This window comes from Ranitomeya variabilis, chromosome 5 (assembly GCF_051348905.1).
Source record: "Ranitomeya variabilis isolate aRanVar5 chromosome 5, aRanVar5.hap1, whole genome shotgun sequence".
NCBI classification, from domain to species: Eukaryota; Metazoa; Chordata; class Amphibia; order Anura; family Dendrobatidae; genus Ranitomeya; species Ranitomeya variabilis.
The window spans coordinates 686,716,237-686,740,021 of NC_135236.1; the positions used below are offsets into that span (position 1 = coordinate 686,716,237).

General features: G+C 49.8%; 1 protein-coding gene across 1 annotated transcript in view; it reads right to left on the reverse strand.

The window, feature by feature from the left end:
• Window positions 1-263: 263 nt before the first annotated feature.
• The window catches only part of LOC143777148 (solute carrier organic anion transporter family member 1A2-like), a 157,983-nt gene continuing 134,461 nt past the window's right edge, over window positions 264-23,785 (reverse strand). Inside the window, exons 11-15 of the mRNA XM_077267232.1 lie at window positions 22,621-22,783; window positions 22,389-22,558; window positions 22,234-22,298; window positions 22,027-22,144; window positions 264-607 (exon numbers count right to left, since the gene is read on the reverse strand). Of these exons, the coding sequence (XP_077123347.1) occupies window positions 496-607; window positions 22,027-22,144; window positions 22,234-22,298; window positions 22,389-22,558; window positions 22,621-22,783 (628 nt within the window). The 3' untranslated portion in view covers window positions 264-495. The remainder of the gene's footprint in view (window positions 608-22,026; window positions 22,145-22,233; window positions 22,299-22,388; window positions 22,559-22,620; window positions 22,784-23,785) is intronic.

Genomic DNA, 23,785 nt, shown 5'->3' on the forward strand with positions numbered 1-23,785 from the left:
CTGGAATGAAATAATATAGTGGTAAATCCGCCAAAAATCCGCAAAATTAATGAACATGCTGCGTTTTTTACTGCGATGCGTTTTTTTGGCAGAAAAAATGCAACATATGCACAAAAATTGCGGAATGCATTCTAATTGATGGGATGCATATGTATGCGTTTTTTTATGCAATTTTATAGCAAATAAAGTGAAAAAATGCAACGTGTGCACACAGCCTAATGATAACGATGAGGATGATGAGGATTATACTACCAGCAATGATTCAGGACAACACCCACAAGTGGCCTTTATTCCCACATATACTGGTTGCAGCGCTGTTTCCGGGGTCCCTGCACTGATGATGCCGTCATCGCCCCCGTTGCCAGTTCTCCATCATAGGGATTTGAGGCGACAGAAAATTCATCTTTCTATAGAGATGTATGGCGATAGCGAATCATGTGACCTCTGAGGGCGCGGCTCGGTGCAAAGTATCAAAGGGACCTGGAGCCCTGGTCACTATGTGCCGCCCTGTGTGCGAGCGGACGCCCGTCGGAGGGCGAGAAGGATGAAGATGCACGGGATGTAGGAGACAAAGCGCAGAGCCGCGGGGATCCCAATATAGAAGTATCTGAAAGGAGAAACAGACGTCAATCACAGAGCTGCCTGCAGTCACCTCCAGAGCTGCACTCACTATTCTGCTGTTACATCTTATCCTCCAGAGCTGCAGTCACTATTCTGCTGTTACATCGTGTCTTATCCTCCAGTCACCTCCAGAGCTGCACTCACTATTCTGCTGTTACATCGTGTCTTATCCTCCAGTCACCTCCAGAGCTGCAGTCACTATTCTGCTGTTACATCGTGTCTTATCCTCCAGTCACCTCCAGAGCTGCACTCACTATTCTGCTGTTACATCGTGTCTTATCGTCCAGGTCTTTTATTAAATAAAATAATAATACTTTACATGACAATAACTATGATACATTACAAATAAAACACAACAGAACAAAACATAAGAACAAAGCTCCAATCAGACGGCAACAAACGACAAAAATCACAAAGAAATAAACCAGAAATGGAACCAAAATGGAGAAAGTTCATGACCTACAAAATCAGGGATGAGAAAGAAAAATTCCAATAAAAATAAAGAAAGCAAAAAGACAACAAACAAAATACTCATAACTACATGAATACCCCTGTAAAAAATTTACATAATAAATAGTATAAAATCATATAAGACCCCCGGCCCAGCTTCATTCATACTACTATATACAACCCCAACTACATTCACACCGTCCTATATACAATATTATATACAATATATACACTATAAACACATTATACTAAACCGAACACTATACAACACCGCAAACACAACACAACCCTACTGGTCCCACTGCCTCACCTTACAGCCACCCCCCTGTTATGACCCCAATGGCAGAGGGTCTCAAAAGTACATACAGTTAGGTCCATATATATTTGGACAGAGACAACATTTTTCTCATTTTGGTTATAGACATTACCACAATGAATTTTAAACAAAATAATTCAGATGCAGTTGAAGTTCAGACTTTCAGCTTTCATTTGAGGGGATCCACATTAAAATTGGATGAAGGGTTTAGGAGTTTCAGCTCCTTAACATGTGCCACCCTGTTTTTAAAGGGACAAAAAGTAATTGGACAGATTCAATAATTTTAAATAAAATGTTCATTTCTAGTACTTGGTTGAAAACCCTTTGTTGGCAATGACTGCCTGAAGTCTTGAACTCATGGACATCACCAGACGCTGTGTTTCCTCCTTTTTGATGCTCGGCCAGGCCTTCACTGTGGTGGTTTTCAGTTGCTGGTTGTTTGTGGCCTTTCTGTCTGAAGTTTAGTCTTTAACCCCTTCCCGACATGTGACGGTATAGTACGTCACATGTCGGGACCCCCGCTTTGATGTGCGCTCCGGCGGTGAGCGCACATCAAAGTCGCGACATGTCAGCTGTTTTTTACAGCTGACATGTGCGCGCAATAGCGGCGGGTGAAATCGCGATCACCCGCCGCTATTAACTAGTTAAATGCCGCTGTCAAACGCAGACAGCGGCATTTAACTACCGCATCCGGCCGTGCGGCCGGATATGAGCGCATCGCCGACCCCTGTCACATGATCGGGGGTCGGCGATGCTCCTCCATTGTAACCATAGAGGTCCTTGAGACCTCTATGGTTACTGATTGCCGGTGGCTGTGAGCGCCCCCCTGTGGTCGGCGCTCACAGCACACCTGCATTTTAGCTACATAACAGCGATCTGATGATCGCTGTTATGTAGCAGAGCCGATCGGGCTGTGCCTGCTTCTAGCCTCCCATGGAGGCTATAGAAGCATGGCAAAAGTAAAAAAAAAAAGTTTTTAAAAATGTGAAAAAAATAAAAAAAACATAAAAGTTTAAATCACCCCCCTTTCGCCCCAATCAAAATAAATCAATAAAAAAAAAAAAAAACCTACACATATTTGGTATCGCCGCGTTCAGAATCGCCCGATCTATCAATTAAAAAAAAGCATTAACCTGATCGCTAAATGGCGTAATGAGAAAAAAATTCGAAACGCCAGATTTACGTTTTTTTGGTCGCCACGACATTGCATTAAAATGCAATAACGGGCGATCAAAAGAACGTATCTACACCAAAATGCTATCATTAAAAACGCCAGCTCGGCACGCAAAAAATAAGCCCTCACCTGACCCCAGATCACGAAAAATGGAGACGCTACGAGTATCGGAAAATGGCGCAATTTTGTTTTGTTTTGTTTTTTGCAAAGTTTGGAATTTTTTTTCACCACTTAGGTGAAAAATAACCTAGTCATGTTAGGTGTCTATGAACTCGTAGTGACCTGGAGAATCATAATGGCAGGTCAGTTTTAGCATTTAGTGAACCTAGCAAAAAAGCCAAACAAAAAACAAGTGTGGGATTGCACTTTTTTTGCAATTTCACTGCACTTGGAATTTTTTTCCCGTTTTCTAGTACACGACATGCTAAAACCAATGATGTCGTTCAAAAGTACAACTCGTCCCGCAAAAAATAAGCCCTCACATGGCCAAATTGACGGAAAAATAAAAAAGTTATGGCTCTGGGAAGGAGGGGAGCGAAAAACGAAAACGGAAAAACGGAAAAAGCTCCGGGGGTGAAGGGGTTAACAAGTGAAATGCTGCTCAATTGGGTTGAGATCAGGTGACTGACTTGGCCATTCCAGAATATTCCACTTCTTTGCTTTAATAAACTCCTGGGTTGCTTTGGCTTCATGTTTTGGGTCATTGTCCATCTGTAGTATGAAACGACGACCAATCAGTTTGGCTGCATTTGGCTGGATCTGAGCACACAGTATGGCGGCTCTGAAGACCTCAGAATTCATTCATCCTGTGTCACATCATCCATAAACACTAGTGACCCAGTGCCACTGGCAGCCATGCATGCCCAAGCCATCACACTGCCTCCGCCGTGTTTTACAGATGATGTGGTATGCTTTGGATCATGAGCTGTACCACGTCTTCACCATACTTTTCTCTTTCCATCATTCTGGTAGAGGTTGATCTTGGTTTCATCTGTCCAAAGAATGTTCTTCCAGAACTGTGCTGGCTTTTTTAGATGTTTTTTAGCAAAGTCCAGTCTAGCCTTTTTCTTCTTGATGCTTATGAGTGGCTTGCACCGTGCAGTGAACCCTCTGTAGTTACTTTCATGCAGTCTTCTCTTTATGGTAGATTTGGATATTGATACGCCGACCTCCTGGAGAGTGTTGTTCACTTGGTTGGCTGTTGTGAAGGGGTTTCTCTTCACCATGGAGATTATTCTGCGATCATCCACCACTGTTGTCTTCCGTGGGCGCCCAGGTCTTTTTGCATTGAGGAGTTCACCAGTGCTTTCTTTCTTTCTCAGGATGTACCAAACTGTAGATTTTGCCACTCCTAATATTGTAGCAATTTCTCGGATGGGTTTTTTCTGTTTTCGCAGCTTAAGGATGGCTTGTTTCACCTTCATGGAGAGCACTTTTGACCGCATGTTTACTTCATAGGAAAACCTTCCAAATGCAGCACTACACCTCAAATCAACTCCAGACCTTTTATCTGCTTAGTTGAGAATGACATAATGAAGGGATTGCCCACACCTGTCCATGAAATAGCCTTGGAGTCAATTGTCCAATTACTTTTGGTCCCTTTAAAAAACAGGGTGGCACATGTTAAGGAGATGAAACTCCTAAACTCTTCATCCAATTTTAATATCGATACCCTCAAATGAAAGCTAAAAGTCTGAACTTCAACTGCATCTGAATTGTTTTGTTTAAAATTAAATTGTGGTAATGTCTATAACCAAAATGAGAAAAATTTTGTCTCTGTCCAAATATATATGGACCTAACTGTACCTAGTCTGCAAACACAAAAAACCAGCTCATAGGGCAGTGGTAACTGAGCTGACCATATATCTAATCCTAGCACCACAAATAGCAGCAGCCGGGGAACGTGCCTACGTTGGTTCTAGACGTCTCGCGCCAGCCGGAGAACTAACTAACCCTAGAAGGGAAAAGATAGACCTTTCTTGCCTCCAGAGAAAAGACCCCAAAAGTTGGATACAAGCCCCCAACAAATAATAACGGTGAGGTAAGGAGAAAAGACAAACGTAAGAATGAACTAGATATTTAGCAAAGAGAGGCCCACTGACTAATAGCAGAATATAGTAAGATGACTTATATGGTCAGCAAAAACCCTATCAAAATTTCCACGCTGGATATTCAAGAACCCCCGAACCGTCTAACGGCCCGGGGGGAGAACACCAGCCCCCTAGAGCTTCCAGCAAAATCAGGAATCACATTTAGTACAAGCTGGACAAAAAAAAAGAGCAAAGCAAATAACCAAAAAACAAGGAAGCAGGACTTAGCTTAATTTTGCAAGATCCAAGACCAGCAGACAGGAGCAAACAGAAAGGAACTGATTACAACGATGCCAGGCACTGGACTGAGAAACCAGGAAGTTTATATAGAAACACCCCTGGACTAACGACCCAGGTGGGTGCCAAACTGAGGAAAGACAATCCCAGAGTCATATCACTAGTGACCACAAGAGGGAGCCAAAAAAGTCTAATTTACAACAGTACCCCCCCTTTAAGGAGGGGTCACCGAACCCTCACCAAGACCACCAGGGCGATCAGGATGAGCAGCGTGAAAGGCACGAACTAAATCGGCCGCATGCACATCAGAGGCAACCACCCAGGAATTATCCTCCTGACCATAGCCCTTCCACTTGACCAGATACTGAAGCCTCCGCCTGGAGAGACGAGAATCCAAGATCTTCTCCACCACGTACTCCAACTCGCCCTCAACCAACACCGGAGCAGGAGGCTCAGCAGAAGGAACCACAGGTACAACGTACCGCCGCAACAAAGACCTATGGAACACTGTTATGACCCCAATGGCGAGGGTCTCAGAGGAACGTGGAAGTCTGCAGAATACAAAAATCCAGCTCATAGGGCAGTGGTAACTGGGTTGACCATATATCTACTCCTAACGCCAACACTAGAAGTAGCCGGGGATCATTCCTACGTTGATTCTAGATGACACGCGCCAGCCGGAGAATCTAGCTACCCCTAGTAGAGGAAAACAAAGACCTTTCTTGCCTCCAGAGAAGGGGACCCCAAAGCTGGATAGAAGCCCCCCACAAATAATGACGGTGAGGTAAGAGGAAATGACAAACACAGAAATGAACCAGATTTAGCACAGAGAGGCCCGCTTACTGATAGCAGAATAAAGAAAGGTAACTTATATGGTCAACAAAAACCCTATTAAAATCCACACTGGAAATTCAAGAACCCCCGAACCGTCTAACGGTCCGGGGGGAGAACACCAGCCCCCCTAGAGCTTCCAGCAAAGGTCAGGATATAGATTTGGAACAAGCTGGACAAAAATACAAAACCAAAACAAATAGCAAAAAGCAAAAGGCAGACTTAGCTGATATAACTGGAACCAGGATCAGTAGACAAGAGCACAGCAGACTAGCTCTGATAACTACGTTGCCAGGCATTGAACTGAAGGTCCAGGGAGCTTATATAGCAACACCCCTAACTAACGACCCAGGTGCGGATAAAAGGAATGACAGAAAAACCAGAGTCAAAAAACTAGTAACCACTAGAGGGAGCAAAAAGCAAATTCACAACAGTACCCCCCCCTTAGTGAGGGGTCACCGAACCCTCACCACGACCACCAGGGCGATCAGGATGAGCGGCATGAAAGGCACGAACTAAATCGGCCGCATGAACATCAGAGGCGACCACCCAGGAATTATCCTCCTGACCATAGCCCTTCCACTTGACCAGGTACTGAATTATGGGTCTGTAACCATGGCAGCCATAAAACAACCAAATCATGCATTTTATGTAAAACCAGGAAACGTATCACCTCGCGGTGTTCAGGAGTCATGCACATGGTAACCTGTGTCCAATACTGCGGTTTATTTGCTGCCAATGGTGTAGCATCAATACCCCTAAGAGGAATAGGATTTTCTAATGGTTCAAGAGTAAAACCACAGCGCTTAGCAAATGAGAGATCCATGAGACTCAGGGCAGCACCTGAATCTACAAACGCCATGACAGGATAAGATGACAGTGAGCAAATCAAAGTTACAGACAGAATAAATTTAGGTTGCAAATTACCAACGGTGACAGGACTAACAACCTTAGCTATACGTTTAGAGCATGCTGAGATAACATGTGTAGAATCACCACAGTAGTAGCACAAGCCATTCTGGCGTCTATGAATTTTCCGCTCATTTCTAGTCAGGATTCTATCACATTGCATTAAATCAGGTGTCTGTTCAGACAACACCATGAGGGAATTTGCGGTTTTTCTATCACATTGCACCGAATTAGGTGTCTGTTCAGACAACACCATGAGGGAATTTGCGGTTTTGCGCTCCCGCAACCGCCGGTCAATTTGAATAGCCAGTGCCATAGTATCATTCAGACCTGTGGGAATGGGAAAACCCACCATAACATTCTTAATGGCTTCAGAAAGGCCATTTCTAAAATTAGCGGCCAGAGCACACTCGTTCCAATGTGTCAGCACGGACCATTTCCGAAATTTTTGGCAATACACTTCAGCCTCGTCCTGCCCCTGAGACATAGCCAGCAAGGCCTTTTCTGCCTGAATCTCAAGATTGGGTTCCTCATAAAGTAAACCGAGCGCCAGAAAAAACGCATCAAGATCAGCCAATGCCGGATCTCCTGGCGCCAGCGAAAAAGCCCAATCCTGAGGGTCGCCCCGTAAGAACGAAATAACAATTTTTACTTGCTGAGCAGAATCTCCAGATGAACAGGGTCTCAGGGACAAAAACAATTTACAATTATTCACGAAATTCCTAAACTTAAACCTGTCTCCGGAAAACAGTTCAGGAATCGGTATTTTAGGTTCTGACCTAGGATTTCTGATAACATAGTCTTGTATGCCCTGCACACGAGTAGCCAGCTGGTCCACACTTGTAATCAAGGTCTGGACATTCATGTCTGCAGCAAGCATAGCCACTCTGAGGTAAAGGGGAAGAAGAAAAAAAAAAAAACTCAGAATCTTCTTTCTTATAATCCCTCTTCTGCAATGCATTAAACATTTAATACTGGCCTGGCAAACTGTTATGACCCCAATGGCGAGGGTCTCAGAGGAACGTGGAAGTCTGCAGAGTACAAAAATCCAGCTCATAGGGCAGTGGTAACTGGGTTGACCATATATCTACTCCTAACGCCAACACTAGAAGTAGCCGGGGATCATTCCTACGTTGATTCTAGATGACACGCGCCAGCCGGAGAATCTAGCTACCCCTAGTAGAGGAAAACAAAGACCTTTCTTGCCTCCAGAGAAGGGGACCCCAAAGCTGGATAGAAGCCCCCCACAAATAATGACGGTGAGGTAAGAGGAAATGACAAACACAGAAATGAACCAGATTTAGCACAGAGAGGCCCGCTTACTGATAGCAGAATAAAGAAAGGTAACTTATATGGTCAACAAAAACCCTATTAAAATCCACACTGGAAATTCAAGAACCCCCGAACCGTCTAACGGTCCGGGGGGAGAACACCAGCCCCCCTAGAGCTTCCAGCAAAGGTCAGGATATAGATTTGGAACAAGCTGGACAAAAATACAAAACCAAAACAAATAGCAAAAAGCAAAAGGCAGACTTAGCTGATATAACTGGAACCAGGATCAGTAGACAAGAGCACAGCAGACTAGCTCTGATAACTACGTTGCCAGGCATTGAACTGAAGGTCCAGGGAGCTTATATAGCAACACCCCTAACTAACGACCCAGGTGCGGATAAAAGGAATGACAGAAAAACCAGAGTCAAAAAACTAGTAACCACTAGAGGGAGCAAAAAGCAAATTCACAACAGAACACGTTGTGAATGGCAAACGACACCGGAAGATCCAAGCGAAAGGACACAGGATTAAGGATTTCCAATATCTTGTAAGGACCGATGAAGCGAGGCTTAAATTTAGGAGAGGAGACCTTCATAGGAACAAATCGAGAAGACAGCCATACCAAATCCCCAACACGAAGTCGGGGACCCACATCGCGGCGGCGGTTGGCAAAACGCTGAGCCTTCTCCTGTGACAACTTCAAGTTGTCCACCACATGATTCCAGATCCGCTGCAACCTATCCACCACGGAATCTACCCCAGGACAGTCAGAAGGCTCCACATGTCCCGAGGAAAAACGAGGATGGAAACCAGAGTTGCAAAAAAATGGCGAAACCAAAGTAGCGGAACTAGCCCGATTATTAAGGGCAAACTCAGCCAACGGCAAGAAGGTCACCCAATCATCCTGATCTGCAGAAACAAAACACCTCAAATAAGCCTCCAGAGTCTGATTAGTTCGCTCCGTTTGTCCATTAGTCTGAGGATGAAAGGCAGACGAAAACTACAAATCAATACCCATCTTAGCACAAAAGGATCGCCAGAACCTGGAAACAAACTGGGATCCTCTGTCCGACACAATATTCTCAGGAATGCCGTGTAAACGAACCACATTCTGAAAGAACAAAGGAACCAGATCGGAAGAGGAAGGCAGCTTAGGCAAAGATACCAAATGGACCATCTTGGAAAAGCGATCACATACCACCCAGATGACAGACATGCCCTGAGACACCGGAAGATCTGAAATGAAATCCATGGAAATGTGTGTCCAAGGCCTCTTCGGGACAGGCAAGGGCAAGAGCAACCCGCTGGCACGAGAACAGCAAGGCTTAGCTCGAGCATAAGTCCCACAGGACTGCACAAATGACCGCACATCCCGTGACAAGGAAGGCCACCAAAAGGACCTAGCCACCAGATCTCTGGTGCCAAAAATTCCCGGATGCCCTGCCAACACCGAGGAATGAACCTCGGAAATGACTCTGCTGGTCCACTTATCAGGAACAAACAGTCTGTCAGGTGGACAAGAGTCAGGTCTACCAGCCTGAAATCTCTGCAACACACGTCGCAAATCCGGAGAAATGGCTGACAGGATAACTCCCTCTTTGAGAATACCAACTGGTTCTGCGACTCCAGGAGAGTCAGGCACAAAGCTCCTTGAAAGAGCATCAGCCTTCACATTCTTTGAACCTGGTAAATACGAGACCACAAAGTCAAAACGGGAGAAAAACAATGACCAGCGGGCCTGTCTAGGATTCAGGCGTTTAGCAGACTCGAGATACATCAGATTTTTGTGATCAGTCAAGACCACCACACGATGCTTAGCACCCTCGAGCCAATGACGCCACTCCTCAAATGCCCACTTCATGGCTAACAACTCCCGATTGCCAACATCATAATTCCGCTCAGCAGGCGAAAACTTCCTAGAGAAAAAAGCACATGGTCTCATTACAGAGCAACCAGGGCCTCTCTGCGACAAAACGGCCCCTGCCCCAATCTCAGAAGCATCCACCTCGACCTGAAAGGAAAGTGAGACATCAGGCTGGCACAAAACAGGCGCCGAAGTAAACCGACGTTTCAACTTCTGGAAAGCCTCCACGGCTGCAGGAGCCCAGTTAGCAACATCAGAACCTTTCTTGGTCATATCCGTCAAAGGTTTAACAACGCTAGAAAAATTAGCGATAAAACGACGGTAGAAGTTAGCGAAGCCCAAGAACTTCTGAAGACTCTTAACTGACGTGGGTTGAGTCCAATCATGAATAGCACGGACCTTGACTGGGTCCATCTCCACCGCAGAAGGGGAAAAAATAAAACCCAAAAAGGGAACCTTCTGTACTCCAAAGAGACACTTTGAGCCCTTAACAAACAAAGCATTCTCACGCAAAACCTGAAACACCATCCTGACCTGCTCTACATGCGAGTCCCAATCATCAGAAAAAACAAGAATATCATCCAGATAAACAATCATAAATTTATCCAGATACTTCCGGAAAATATCATGCATAAAGGACTGAAACACTGAGGGAGCATTAGAGAGCCCGAAAGGCATCACCAAGTACTCAAAATGACCTTCGGGCGTATTAAATGCAGTTTTCCATTCATCTCCTTGCTTAATGCGCACAAGGTTGTACGCACCACGAAGATCTATCTTGGTGAACCACTTGGCACCTTTAATCCGGGCAAACAAGTCCGACAACAGAGGCAAAGGATACTGAAATTTAACAGTGATTTTATTCAGAAGCCGATAGTCAATACAATGTCTCAAAGATCCGTCCTTCTTGGCCACAAAACAAAATCCCACACCAAGAGGGGAAGAGGATGGACGGATATGCCCCTTCTCCAGAGATTCCTTGATATACGAACGCATTGCGGTATGCTCAGGTACAGACAGATTAAATAATCTTCCCTTAGGAAATTTACTACCTGGAATCAAATCTATAGCGCAGTCACAGTCCCTATGAGGAGGCAGAGCACTGGACCTGGACTCGCTGAACACATCCTGATAATCAGACAAATACTCAGGAACTTCCGAAGGAGCAGAGGAAGCAATAGACACCGGCGGGGAATCACCATGAATTCCCTGACAGCCCCAACTTGACACAGACATTGCCTTCCAATCCAAGACTGGATTATGGGTCTGTAACCATGGCAGACCCAAAACGACCAAATCATGCATTTTATGCAGAACAAGAAAACGAATCACCTCCCGATGTTCAGGAGTCATGCACATGGTTACCTGTGTCCAAAACTGCGGTTTATTTTCCGCCAATGGCGTAGCATCAATACCTCTAAGAGGGATAGGATTTACCAACGGCTCAAGAACAAAACCACAGCGCTTGGCAAATGACAGATCCATAAGACTCAGGGCAGCACCTGAATCTACAAACGCCATAACAGGGTAAGAGGACAATGAGCAAATTAAAGTCACAGACAAAATAAATTTAGGTTGCAAATTACCAATGGCGACAGGACTAACAACCCTAGTTAGGCGTTTAGAGCATGCTGATATAACATGTGTAGAATCACCACAGTAAAAACACAACCCATTCTGACGTCTATGATTTTTCCGTTCATTTCTAGTCTGAATTCTATCACATTGCATTAAATCAGGTGTTTGTTCAGACAACACCACCAGAGGATTAGCAGTTTTGCGCTCCCGCAAACGCCGGTCAATTTGAATAGCCAGCGCCATGGAATCATTCAGACTTGGAGGAATGGAGAAACCCACCATCACATTCTTAATGGCTTCAGAAAGGCCATTTCTGAAATTTGCGGCCAGAGCGCACTCATTCCACTGAGTAAGCACGGACCATTTCCGAAATTTTTGGCAATACACTTCAGCTTCATCCTGACCCTGAGAAATAGCCAGCAAGGCTTTTTCTGCCTGAATTTCAAGATTGGGTTCCTCGTAAAGCAATCCGAGCGCCAGAGAAAACGCATCAATATTTGCCAATGCAGGATCTCCTGGCGCTAGCGAGAAGGCCCAATCCTGAGGGTCGCCCCGTAAGAAAGAGATAACAATTTTTACTTGCTGAGCTGAGTCTCCAGATGAACGGGGTCTCAGAGATAGAAACAATTTACAATTATTCCTGAAATTCCTAAACTTAAATTGGTCTCCAGAGAACAGTTCAGGAATAGGTATTTTAGGTTCAGACATTGGACTACTGGTAAAAAAATCTTGTATGCCCTGCACACGAGCAGCAAGCTGATCCACACTTGTAATCAAAGTCTGGACATTCATGTCTGCAGCAAGCACAAGCCACTCAGAGGTTAAGGGGAGGAAAAAAGAGAGGAAAGAAAAAAAAAAAAAAAACTCAGACTTTCCTTTCTTGTAATCCCACTTCTGCAATGCATTAAACATTCAACCTTGGCCTGGCATACTGTTATGACCCCAATGGCAGAGGGTCTCAAAAGTACATACCAAGTCTGCAAACACAAAAAACCAGCTCATAGGGCAGTGGTAACTGGGCTGACCATATATCTAATCCTAGCACCACAAATAGCAGCAGCCGGGGAACGTGCCTACGTTGGTTCTAGACGTCTCGCGCCAGCCGGAGAACTAACTAACCCTAGAAGGGAAAAGATAGACCTTTCTTGCCTCCAGAGAAAAGACCCCAAAAGTTGGATACAAGCCCCCAACAAATAATAACGGTGAGGTAAGGAGAAAAGACAAACGTAAGAATGAACTAGATATTTAGCAAAGAGAGGCCCACTGACTAATAGCAGAATATAGTAAGATGACTTATATGGTCAGCAAAAACCCTATCAAAATTTCCACGCTGGATATTCAAGAACCCCCGAACCGTCTAACGGCCCGGGGGGAGAACACCAGCCCCCTAGAGCTTCCAGCAAAATCAGGAATCACATTTAGTACAAGCTGGACAAAAAAAAAGAGCAAAGCAAATAACCAAAAAACAAGGAAGCAGGACTTAGCTTAATTTTGCAAGATCCAAGACCAGCAGACAGGAGCAAACAGAAAGGAACTGATTACAACGATGCCAGGCACTGGACTGAGAAACCAGGAAGTTTATATAGCAACACCCCTGGACTAACGACCCAGGTGAGTGCCAAACTGAGGAAAGACAATCCCAGAGTCATATCACTAGTGACCACAAGAGGGAGCCAAAAAAGTCTAATTCACAACACCCCCCTTACACCACCACATTCACCCCACAACAAACCTAAACACAACACAGTGTACAAAATTAACATTTATATATATGTATATATACACACCTACACTAACTATCCCGCCCCCCCTGATCCAGCTCTGGCCACAAAGTTCAGGAATTATCCGAGCTAGGATCAGGCCCCAAAGTTTTTCCCCAGGCGGGGCCTGGGCCAGGCCAGATCAGTCTCTTATCACCGCCGTTGAACCCCCCAATCCCCCCACCCAACCTAACTAAGACCCTCTATTATACACACTATATACAATATATACAATACACTATACAATATATACATAAACCAACTTCACAGAACACAACCTACATACTCACCACCCAAGGCTCAAGTTCGATGCCTGCAAACCTTCTATTTAAGGAACAGAAATACAAAACAAAAATCTAGGGTGTAAAGATATCAGCCCACCACCAGGATATAGGAGCGCTAACGGACTAAGGCACCCCGAAGGAGAAACCCCTCCAGAGATGGGCCGCCCTCCGGGCACCCAGTCTTTCGCACTCCAGAGAACGCACCTTCACCAGGGCACCTAGGATGCTGCTACAAACTTCATCTACACGGAGGATTTTACTCTGCATCGAAACTAAAACTCGTGCATTCCACGTGAAGTACCTGACCACTGCGCTGACTAAGAATAAAGTGACTCGGTCCCTTCTCCCGAGGTCTCTGAACGCTCCATAGGCCCACTCGGCATAGGACAGACCAATGCCAACCAATGGAAGCGCCCACCCTGTTGTACACCTCTGTATTAAAGGGACAATGAAGCAGGAAGTGCTCCATGCTTTCCAGCATGGTAGCGCAATCCTCACGGGGACAATTTCGGTCCACGGAGCTCCTGTGCTTCAAATTGTCCCTCACATACAACTTACCTTGGAAGCAGCGCCAAGTCAAGTCCCAATACTTCTTGGGGATCCTGCTAGAATTTAACAAACTTAACCCAACCTCTAGATCCCGAATCGGGCAGTCCTTGAGGACCAGTGGTCTCTGAAAATGCGAAAGCAAGACCCGCATGTCGAGGAGTTTCCTCGGGAGGGACCTCACTTCCCACATTCCCAGACCCCACCGGCACATCATTTTCAGAACCGGGGTAACATAAGCCGGGAGATGCCCGTGCGGTGTGCGAAGATCCTTCAATCTTCCCCCTGTCTCCCATTCCTGGAAGAAAGGCTGAAACCATCCCCTGCAAGAGAATACCCACGGAGGAGCCCTCTCATTCCAGAGGTTTGCCACGTTAACTTTCAAAAAGGTGTTCACTAGAAACACCACGGGGTTCACCATATTCAACCCCCCTAGTCTCCTCATGCGATAAGTGACCTCCCGTTTGACTAGGTTCAGTCTATTCCCCCATAACATCTGGAAGAACAGACTGTAGACCCGTGTCCAGAGAGGCTCCAGCAAGACACAGACGCTGCCCAGGTAGACCAGCAAGGGGAGCAGGAAAGCTTTGCACCGGTCAACCCTTTCCCTCAGGGTCAAAGACCAACCCTTCCATTGGTCCACTTTTTGGGCGACACCCTTGATTCTGCCTTCCCAGTTTTTCGTGGGGTAATCACCCTGGCCAAATTCGATGCCTAGGACTTTGGCATGTTCTTGGGGTTCGGGGAGGGTGTCCGGAAGATCAAACGTGGGATCCCCGCCTCCCAGCCAGAGACTCTCACACTTGTCCTGGTTGACATTGGACCCGGATGCCTCCGAGTAGCTCTCCACTTCTGACATCACCACCATAGCCTCCTCTTGCGAAGAAACAAAGACGGTAACGTCGTCCGCGTAGGCCACTACCCTCAGGATAGCCTCTGGTGCCAACCCGCCCATCCTCACCCCCGCCAATGGTCCACAATCAACCCTTCAGAGGAAGGGATCGATCGCAAACGCGTAAAGCAAAGGGCTAAGAGGGCAGCCCTGGCGGACACCAGATCCCACCCCGAAAGGTTGTCCAATCCACCCGTTTACCAGAGGGAAAGTCTCAGCCCCTGTGTACAAGGTCTTAAGCCAGTCCACAAACCCTCCAGGCAGACCATACCTCAAAAGAGTGGACCAGAGGTACTCGTGGTCGATCCGATCAAAGGCTTTTGCCTGATCCAGGGTCAGCAAGAACCCCTTCCAAAGGCCCGCCCTGCCTTGCTCCATGGCCTCTCGGACACCCAGAACAGCACTGAAAGTGCTACGGCCAGGAAAGCAACAGTGTGGGCCTCCGAAAGGAGCCACTGTGCAAACTTCACCAGCCTGTTGAAGAGTATCTTAGCCAAAACCTTCCTGTCCACATTGAGAAGTGATATGGGACGCCAATTCTCAATGCGTGACAGATCCTTACCCTTTGACAAAATGATCAAAGCCGACCTCCTTAATGATCTCGGCAGAGTGCCCAAGGAGAGACACTCATTAAACACCTGAGTCAAGAGGGGGACCAAGGAGTCCCTAAAGGTCTTAAAGAACTCGGATGTTAAGCCATCCGGACCTGGCGATTTTTTGGGCCGGAGCCCATCGATCGCCAGTCTCACTTCCTCTTCTTTGATCGCTTCTGCCAAACCGCCCAGCGAGAGGTCAGCCCCTGGCTCAGGAACAGCTTCAGCCAGGAAAGCCGACATCCTGTCACGATCCAGTTCCTTCCTTCCCAAGAGGTGCGAGTAGTATGAACTGATGACCTCCAAGATCCCTGATCTGGACCTTCTCAGGGATCCCGTATCAGCCCTGTCACTATCTTACTATTCACTGGCATCTTGCAGCTTCTGTAAGGGTCGGGCGAGTAGTACTTCCCATAGTCCCTCTCAAAAACCAAAGATGCATGCCTATCGTACTGACACCTCTTTAGCAAGGATTTCACACTGGAGATCGCCTCGCGGCTACCCCCAGTCGAGACAAGATGCTCGAGTTTCCTCCTCAGGCTCTGATACAGGCGATCCCTGTTCAGGCTTCTGAGGTTCGAGAGTTGCCGGAAGAATCTCGCCACCCGATGTTTGAACATCTCCCACCACTCAGACTTAGTGTTACTTAGGCCCAGCAGCGGTACCTGGCTCTGAAGAAATTCCTCAAAGGACCGTCTTACAGCTTCTTCCTCAAGGAGTGACGAATTCAGCTTCCAATAACCTCTTCCCATCCGAGGAGTCTCTGTTACGCTCAGAGAAAACATAATCAAACAGTGATCGGAGAATTCCACCTCCACAACCAACAACGGCGAGGAGACGGCATCCTCCTTCAAATAAAACCTGTCTATCCTAGACCTGCACTGACTACCTCTAAAAAAGGTGAACCCCGCGTGGCCTGTGTTGTGCCGGATTGGACATCCACCAGGCATGCCTCACTTACTATCCTATTTAGCGCGACGCAATCGTAAGCCAGCCGGTCTCCAGAACCTCCTCTATCACAGGGTCTCGTGACGTTGTTGAAATCCCCTCCAAAGACCACCTGCCGACTCGAAAATAAGAAAGGTTTGATCTTCATGAAGAGACACTTGCGGTCCCACTTGGACTGGGGATCGTAGATGTTAATGAGCCGAAGCTCCTGTCCCCCAATGGAGACATCTAGGATCAAGCATCTCCCCATTTCTAACTCGATCAATCGTCTGCATTCAACCGCTGCGGTCTTAAAAAGGACCGCCACCCCGCTATACGGCTCGGCCGCAAGAGACCAGTAGGAGGGCCCGTGCCTCCACTCCCGCCTTGCTTTATGCATGGTTGATAGGTCGGTCAACCTGGTCTCCTGCAAAAACAAAATGTCGGCGTCAAGTTGGCCGAAAAAATGAAATGCCGTGTACCTTGCCACATCTGACTTTATGCTGGCAACATTAATGGTTGCCAGTGTCAACGGGGTGGGTGCCGCCATCATGATTGATTGAATTAGATAGCCTTTTTCTTCCCACCCCCAACAGTTTCACCCTCTTCCTCTGACAATGATGAGTTTTTAGTGCGCTTAAGACAAACAGACTCATCCATTCTCTCCTTATGCAGCGCCCCAGAGTCCTGGTTGTTGCAGTACTGTGGCTCCGCCACTAAGGGGAGCTATGGTACGTCTGATGGCACTGAAGGAGTTCATCTGACCAGGTATCACAGACACCAATACATTTCACAGTCGGGCCTCCAGGGGGAGCTAAGGGTTCTATTCACTAGGCCACTCCCCACCATTGTGGGTAAACTGGGGGTCAGGCAGGAAGTTAGGACAGAAAGCTGACTGGGTTGGAACCAGGCAACACCTTGTGGCAGAGGGTGTTGTGGGGGGAAGATCGAGTAGGGTCTCTGTCAGGGGTGGGATCCTGACAGAGGCTTGGCAACTTGAGCGAACGTAACGGGACCGTGCCTGCTCAGTATAGCGGCGGTGCCCTAAGAAAGGATCAGAAGCGAGATAGATTGTGCTGAGTGAGAAACGAGATCAAAGCAATAAGGAGAATACCAGTAGGAGTCGTGCTGTGAGACCGAGGCAACATCCTACTGAGGCGCACAACCGGCGGCTGGAACGCCGAGGGAGTATTACAATATTCAGCTTCAAGCAATACTCTAAACAGCGGCAGGACAGTCAGTCTAAGGCGGGCTGTCTCACCTAAATCACCTATGCAGTCTTGGGGGGGCAACTGGTGGAGAGGGGCGACTCTAGGGTCCCGGAAGAGCTCCGAGCCTACCCGTCAAACGGGTGCCGTCCCAACCGTAACATCAGGGAGGGACGGAGGATTAGCAGAACATCATCTAATCGAGTTGTGAGGGAACTTAAGAAACGGACACAACAGTTGTGGGGACTTTCCGTAAGCACAGCAAGGAAGGACCGCAACACATAGCGCTAGAAGGAAGGCACAGATTTCCACCTGTTAAGAGAACTCTGGAGGTGCCATTGGACCGGCCGGACTTGCGCAGCCTGGTTAACCGTATTCCGGATTGAGGACTGAGAGATCTTCAGTAAAGAGGTAAAGAGACTGCAACCTGGTGTCCTCGTTATTTACTGCAACCTACACTGCACCGCAACACCACCATCATCATTATCTATCCACATAATTTCTATCCGATTCACTGTGCGCCCCACGGCAGGGTCACGGACCGGGCCTAGCCACCGTGACAACCCCAGAGCAGAGACTCAGAGGCCCGGTACCGGGTACCCCTCGGCCCTGCGGCGGTGGGGGCGCTTCACTTACATACACTCTGGCCATTGTCTGGTGGTCCTGAGTTAGTCCCCCCCCCCAGAAGACTTTGTATTTGCCCCCTGAGAAGAAGACCCAGCGACCTCCTGAGCCCCAACAATGTTGTCCGCAACCTCCGGCCCCGGGTCCCCATCGCCCCCCTCTGGAGGGGAGTCCTGGAGGGCCCGGAACCGGTTAGAGAGATCCACCAGAGGGGGGGGCGGCTGGACCTTCCAATGGCACCTATATCAGGACTACGGAGTCAGAGGGGTCGCACTCCGAGGAGGAGGCTCGAGGCCCGGACCCCCTCTTATCCCTAGTTGTTTTCCTGTTACCCTTTTTCTTTTGCTGTGACCACTCCCCATCTCCCTCATCCAGACTGTCACCGGATGAAGGTTCCTGGGCAGACATGGCGTCCTTTTGCTCCTCTCTTTCAAGTCTCTTGACTTCCTCGTTCAATTCGCCGTCTTTAGGATCCTCAGCTGCAAGTGAAGCACCCGGGTCAGAGTTTAGGGTCATCATTACTCCCTGCCCCCTGTTCCCACGGCGCTGCTGCTGCCGCCTGATATTGGATGGCGGCAGCCTGCTCCTCACCGGTTCCCTGCCTCCTCCGCCTCTGCTGGTCCCTTCACCGGCGAGATTAGTCCCGGCTTTCGCCTGTCCCGCACTCGCCGCTTTCAGGACCGCATTGGCAAAGGAACGCGGACAGCGACTGAACGGGTGACCGAGGTCACCACACAGGTTACACCTAATCCTGCCACAGGTAGCAGCGAGATGGCCGAGGTCCCCACACAGTGCGCATTTCTGGGTGGTACACTGTGCACTGAAGTGTGTGGGGCTGCCGCACCTGTGACAGACCTTAGGCTGCCCCCGGTAGAAAATCAAGATCCTGTCCCTCCCCAAAAATGTTGAGGAAGGGATATGGCTAACGGTGTTTCCTGAAACCTTCAATTTCACCATGAAGGTCCAGGCTCCTGACCAGATACCATGCTCATCGAGGGTCTTCTCGGGAATACCGAGGATGTCGCCGTATCGTCCAACCCATGTGGAGATGTCTACACAGGAAAGTGACTCGTTACTGGTCAAAACGGTCACCTTCCTGACCGAGTTCCGGCGGGATATTGCTACAGGTAGGAAACCCTGCCATTCGGGGCGACCCCGAGCCAGCTCATGGCGAGACCAGAAAAGCTCAAGGCCCTCCGGTCTCACGAAGCTGACATCGAAGTAGGAGGTCCCATAGGGATGGATCAAGGCGAAGATGTCATATGCCACGAAGCCCATCCCCAGCAGGAGCTCAGCAACCTTTGACCGATCAGGACAGGCATCCTTGCTTACCCACTGGAGACGGGCCACGTTCCTACGGTTACTCCTCTGCCCCGGTGTCGGCAGAGACCAGACAGTCTCTGCCCCTCTATCTCGGAAGGCGGAAAGACCGTGTCTCTCTATCCAGAAAGACAGATCAACCTCCCTCCCCTTTACATTGATAGAACTCTCCCCTCTCCTCAGGGCGTCCAGGAAGCGCTGTTGCAAGTCACCATCCTCAGGGTCACCAGACAAGGGCGCACTACTACCCCCAGCAGTGACAGCTCCTGAATAGCTTGGGGCTGAAGACCCCGCCACCGCTGGGGGGACAGCGGGACCACTACCTGCTTCCCCTCCACCAACACCCGTAAAGCTCTCCTCATTCACTCCACCACTACTCCCATCATTGGCAACGTCACTACTCCCATCATTCACTCCACCACTACTCCCACCATTCACTCCACCACTACTCCCACCATTCACTCCACCACTACTCCCATCATTCACTCCACCACTACTCCCTCCATTCACTCCACCACTACTCCCATCATTCCCCTCACCACTTCCCATCACTTTATTACCATATTGTCACCACCATTTGTCCCAGTGTTCTCTGCACCTTCCACAGTAACATCCATTCCTTCCTCACTTGTGTCTGGCTTCTCTGTACTCACACCTGCTGGACCGGGGGAGGGGTGCAGCACCACACCCGTTTTCCCTTCATTGGTGTTTTGTTGTTTCTCTGGAGCGCCTTGCCCCCCTACTGCAGCAGTTTGTATTTTATTATTCTGGGCCCGCTGCTTGTTAGGGGGCGCCGCCTGTCCTGCACCCACAGACTTCGGGGTCCTGGTGTCACATTTGGGTGCTGGAGCACTCTGTCCTCCTGTCACTGCAGGGCGCCCAGTGTTCCCCACAGATGATTTTTCCTGTTTTTTTTTTTCTTTTTGGACTCGCTGCTCCCCTATCGCAGCCGCGTGCCTCTTCTCTGTTGAGGCGCACTGCGCCCCTGTCACAACAGTGCGCCCCCCTTTCGCCGCACCAAGTTTCTCGGACCTGCCCCCCCACAGCCCCGGCGTCGGCCGGCTCAGCCGTAGTGAGCAGGGATGGAGTCTGCCCACACCGTCCCCCTTTCGCAACGGCGTGGACATCCCCCTCGCCCCCTCAGCCCCGGCGATAACCGGCTTAGCCGCGGAGGGCAGAGAGGGAAACTCCTCGGGGTCCCCTATGTCCGGCGCCGTGAGTACCTCCACAGCCTCGCCCCCTGCACTGTTCCCCGCACAGACGGTAGCAACGCCGGACGTCCTCCTCCTCTCCCCACCTTGCCTATGCCCCGAACCCACTGCAGAGCCCGTGCCTTTAGGTTTGGTGGGGTTTACACAGGAGGCGGTAGGTGTAACATCATCCATCAGTACATATCTGTAACTCACCACCTCCCGTGCGGTCTCCTTCGTTGTCTTCTTCCTCTTCTTTGTTTCCTCTGCTGGCTCGTCCTCACCAAAGGAGAAGCGGTCAAGGTTCACTGGAGACTCCAGCTGTCGGATCTCCTGTAGCAGACCGCCCTCCTCCTCTTCCTCCGCTGACACTCCAGCCTGTGCTGTCGGAGTCCTCTGCCGTGCCGGGAGGCCGCTTCCCTGTTGTTGGCTCTGCGACTCACTCTCCCGGCTGGTTCCAGCTTGTAGGACTCCAGTTACAGCCACGTCGTCGTCCTCCTCCTCGTCGCTTAGGACGGCGTCTGGCGGTTCTCCTGAGGTATTTAACCCCTTCATTTCTGAGAACCGCCGCTGGTTCTTAAACCTCTCCAGGAAGGGACCTGCGCTTTTCTCAATCCCCTCCCGGAGGAGCACTAACCGGGCCACCTCATCTCTGAGGGCTCTTAACCTCTGGGAGGTCACGGGTTTCTCCTTGCTAGAGGCTCGGGTGTTCAGGATCCGTGCCTCCTGCAGCTTCTCCTTCAGCCCGGTCAGTGCTTTGCCGGCGTCCTCATACTCACGTAGCATGGCGACCACTCGGGAGGAGAAGGTACTCGTGGACTCGCCGGAGCTCCTCTCCCCCCAGGATGTTCCTGGGCTCTCCTTCCTGGGGCCTGGGGTGCCCCTGTCTCCCTCTCTGGGCGGACGATGAGCCGTCTCAGGGTTGGAGTAGGTGGGTATGTTTCTTCTCACCCGTCCCGACCTCCTCAGTCCCTCTTGGGCCGGTTGCTGCTGCTGCTCTCTGTCTCCCGCCAGCACAGACCGGGGAACAGAAGCCTGGGAAGCCATGCCGGCCTCCCAGGAAGCCTGCCTCTCCCTGGGGAGAAGAGAGGCAGACTCCGGGCCTCCTGCTGGAAGTGCTGGAGCTCACAAGACAGGTGCTGCTCCTAGCAGGGTGTGACTGATTGTGGGCACCTGTCCTCCAGTCACCTCCAGAGCTGCACTCACTATTCTGCTGTTACATCATGTCTTATCCTCCAGTCACCTCCAGAGCTGCACTCACTATTCTGCTGTTACATTATGTCTCATCTTCCAGAGCTGCACTCCCAGGTCGCTGACTGCCTCTTCCGCTCGGCTCTCACCTGTAGGTGTCGCTGTCGTACATGCGGCAGGCCCCGGGGTCTCCGCAGCTGTTGGTCCCCCACCTTATACAGGTGGTGTCTATGGCGGATCCGTAAAGAATGGGGGAGGGGATTCCGCCTGAAATGCAGAGGGGACATGTCAGCCTCTTGACTTGGCCACAGACCGTCCGCCTTTGGGGGTCTCCATCTGTTCCCCTCATCATTTACCGAGAGCTCGCGCCGCCAGAAGATGGAGACCAAGACCGAAGGACTTCTCTTCTGGGGTCAGACTCCTACAGTAGGGGGGATACAAAGAGAGGATGAGTCAGTGGCTGCGCAGGTCGGGGGTCCGGCATGTGCGGATGATGGGGTGGTGTCCACACCTGACGAGCACCATGTACCCGGGCATGGCCCCCAGCGAGTAGATGAGGCAGCAGGCCAGGTTCAGCACCATGAAGTAGACCAGCATGACGTCACAGGCCTCCTCCCGCGGACACTGCCCCCGCGCAGCCGAGCCGTTCACCGAGCGCACGCAGCCGCAGTCCTGGAAAACCTGCACGAAAACCAGAGAGGAGAGTCCGACCTCATCACCTGGGTGCGCGCCGTGGCTCTCACCATGTCCGCCCCGGTTCCCGAAGATGACGAGCAGCCGGCCAGGCAGGCGGACACATAGCCCACCCCGTCATCCCCACACACGGGGTCCCACACGTCAGTGGCGCAGCCACAGTTCACGTTACATCCCGATGTCACATTGTCCAGGAAAGAAACGGCCTCCACCCTGAAAAAGAGAGCAACAAGTCAGACAGGGTGAAGCCCACCGGACCCACTGCTGCAGCATGATGGGAAGCCTAGAACATGCGGAAGGGGACACCGACACTACAGGGAACGAACACCGACAGTCTGGGGGAAGGGACACCGACACTGTGGGAAAGAAACTCTGACACTGAAGGGAGGAGACATTGACACTGGGGGAAGGAAGGGACATGGACACTGGGGGTGATCACCAACATTGGGGGGAAGGGACACCGACACTTGGGGAGGAAAGGGTCACTGAGACTGGAGGGAAGGGACACCGACACTGGGGGGAGTCACCTACACTGGGGGGGTTACCGACACTGGGAGGAAGGGACACCAACACTGGGGGGGTCAACGACACTGGGGGGAAGCGACACCGACGCTGGGAGGGGGGACATTGACATTGTGGGGGAAGGGAAACCGACAGTGTGGGGATGGGACACAGACATTGGGGGGAAAAGACACCGACAGTGTGGGGAAAACGTTACCGACACTACAGGGAACGGATACTGACAGTGTAGGGGAAGGGACATCGACACTTGGGGGAAAGGGACACCGACACTTGGAGAGGGAAAGGTCACCGACACTGGAGGAGAAGGGACAACAACACTGGGAGGGGGACATCGACACTGGAGGGAAGGGTCACCGACAGTGTGAAAGAAGGGTCACCCACAGTGTGGGGAAAGGGACACCGACAGTGTGGGAAAGGGACACTGACACTGGGGGAAAGGACACTGACACTGGGGGAAAGGAAACTGACACTGGGGAAGGGACACCGACATTGGTGGGAAGGGACACCGACACTGGGGGGGAAGGGACACCGACAGTGAAGGGGAAAGGACAACGACACTGTGGGAGAAAAGACACCGACACTGGGAGGGAAACCGACATTGGGGGGAGACACCGATACTGGGGGGAAGGGACACGGACACTGGGGAGTAAGAACAATGACACTGGAGGGAATGGACACCGACACTGTGGGGGA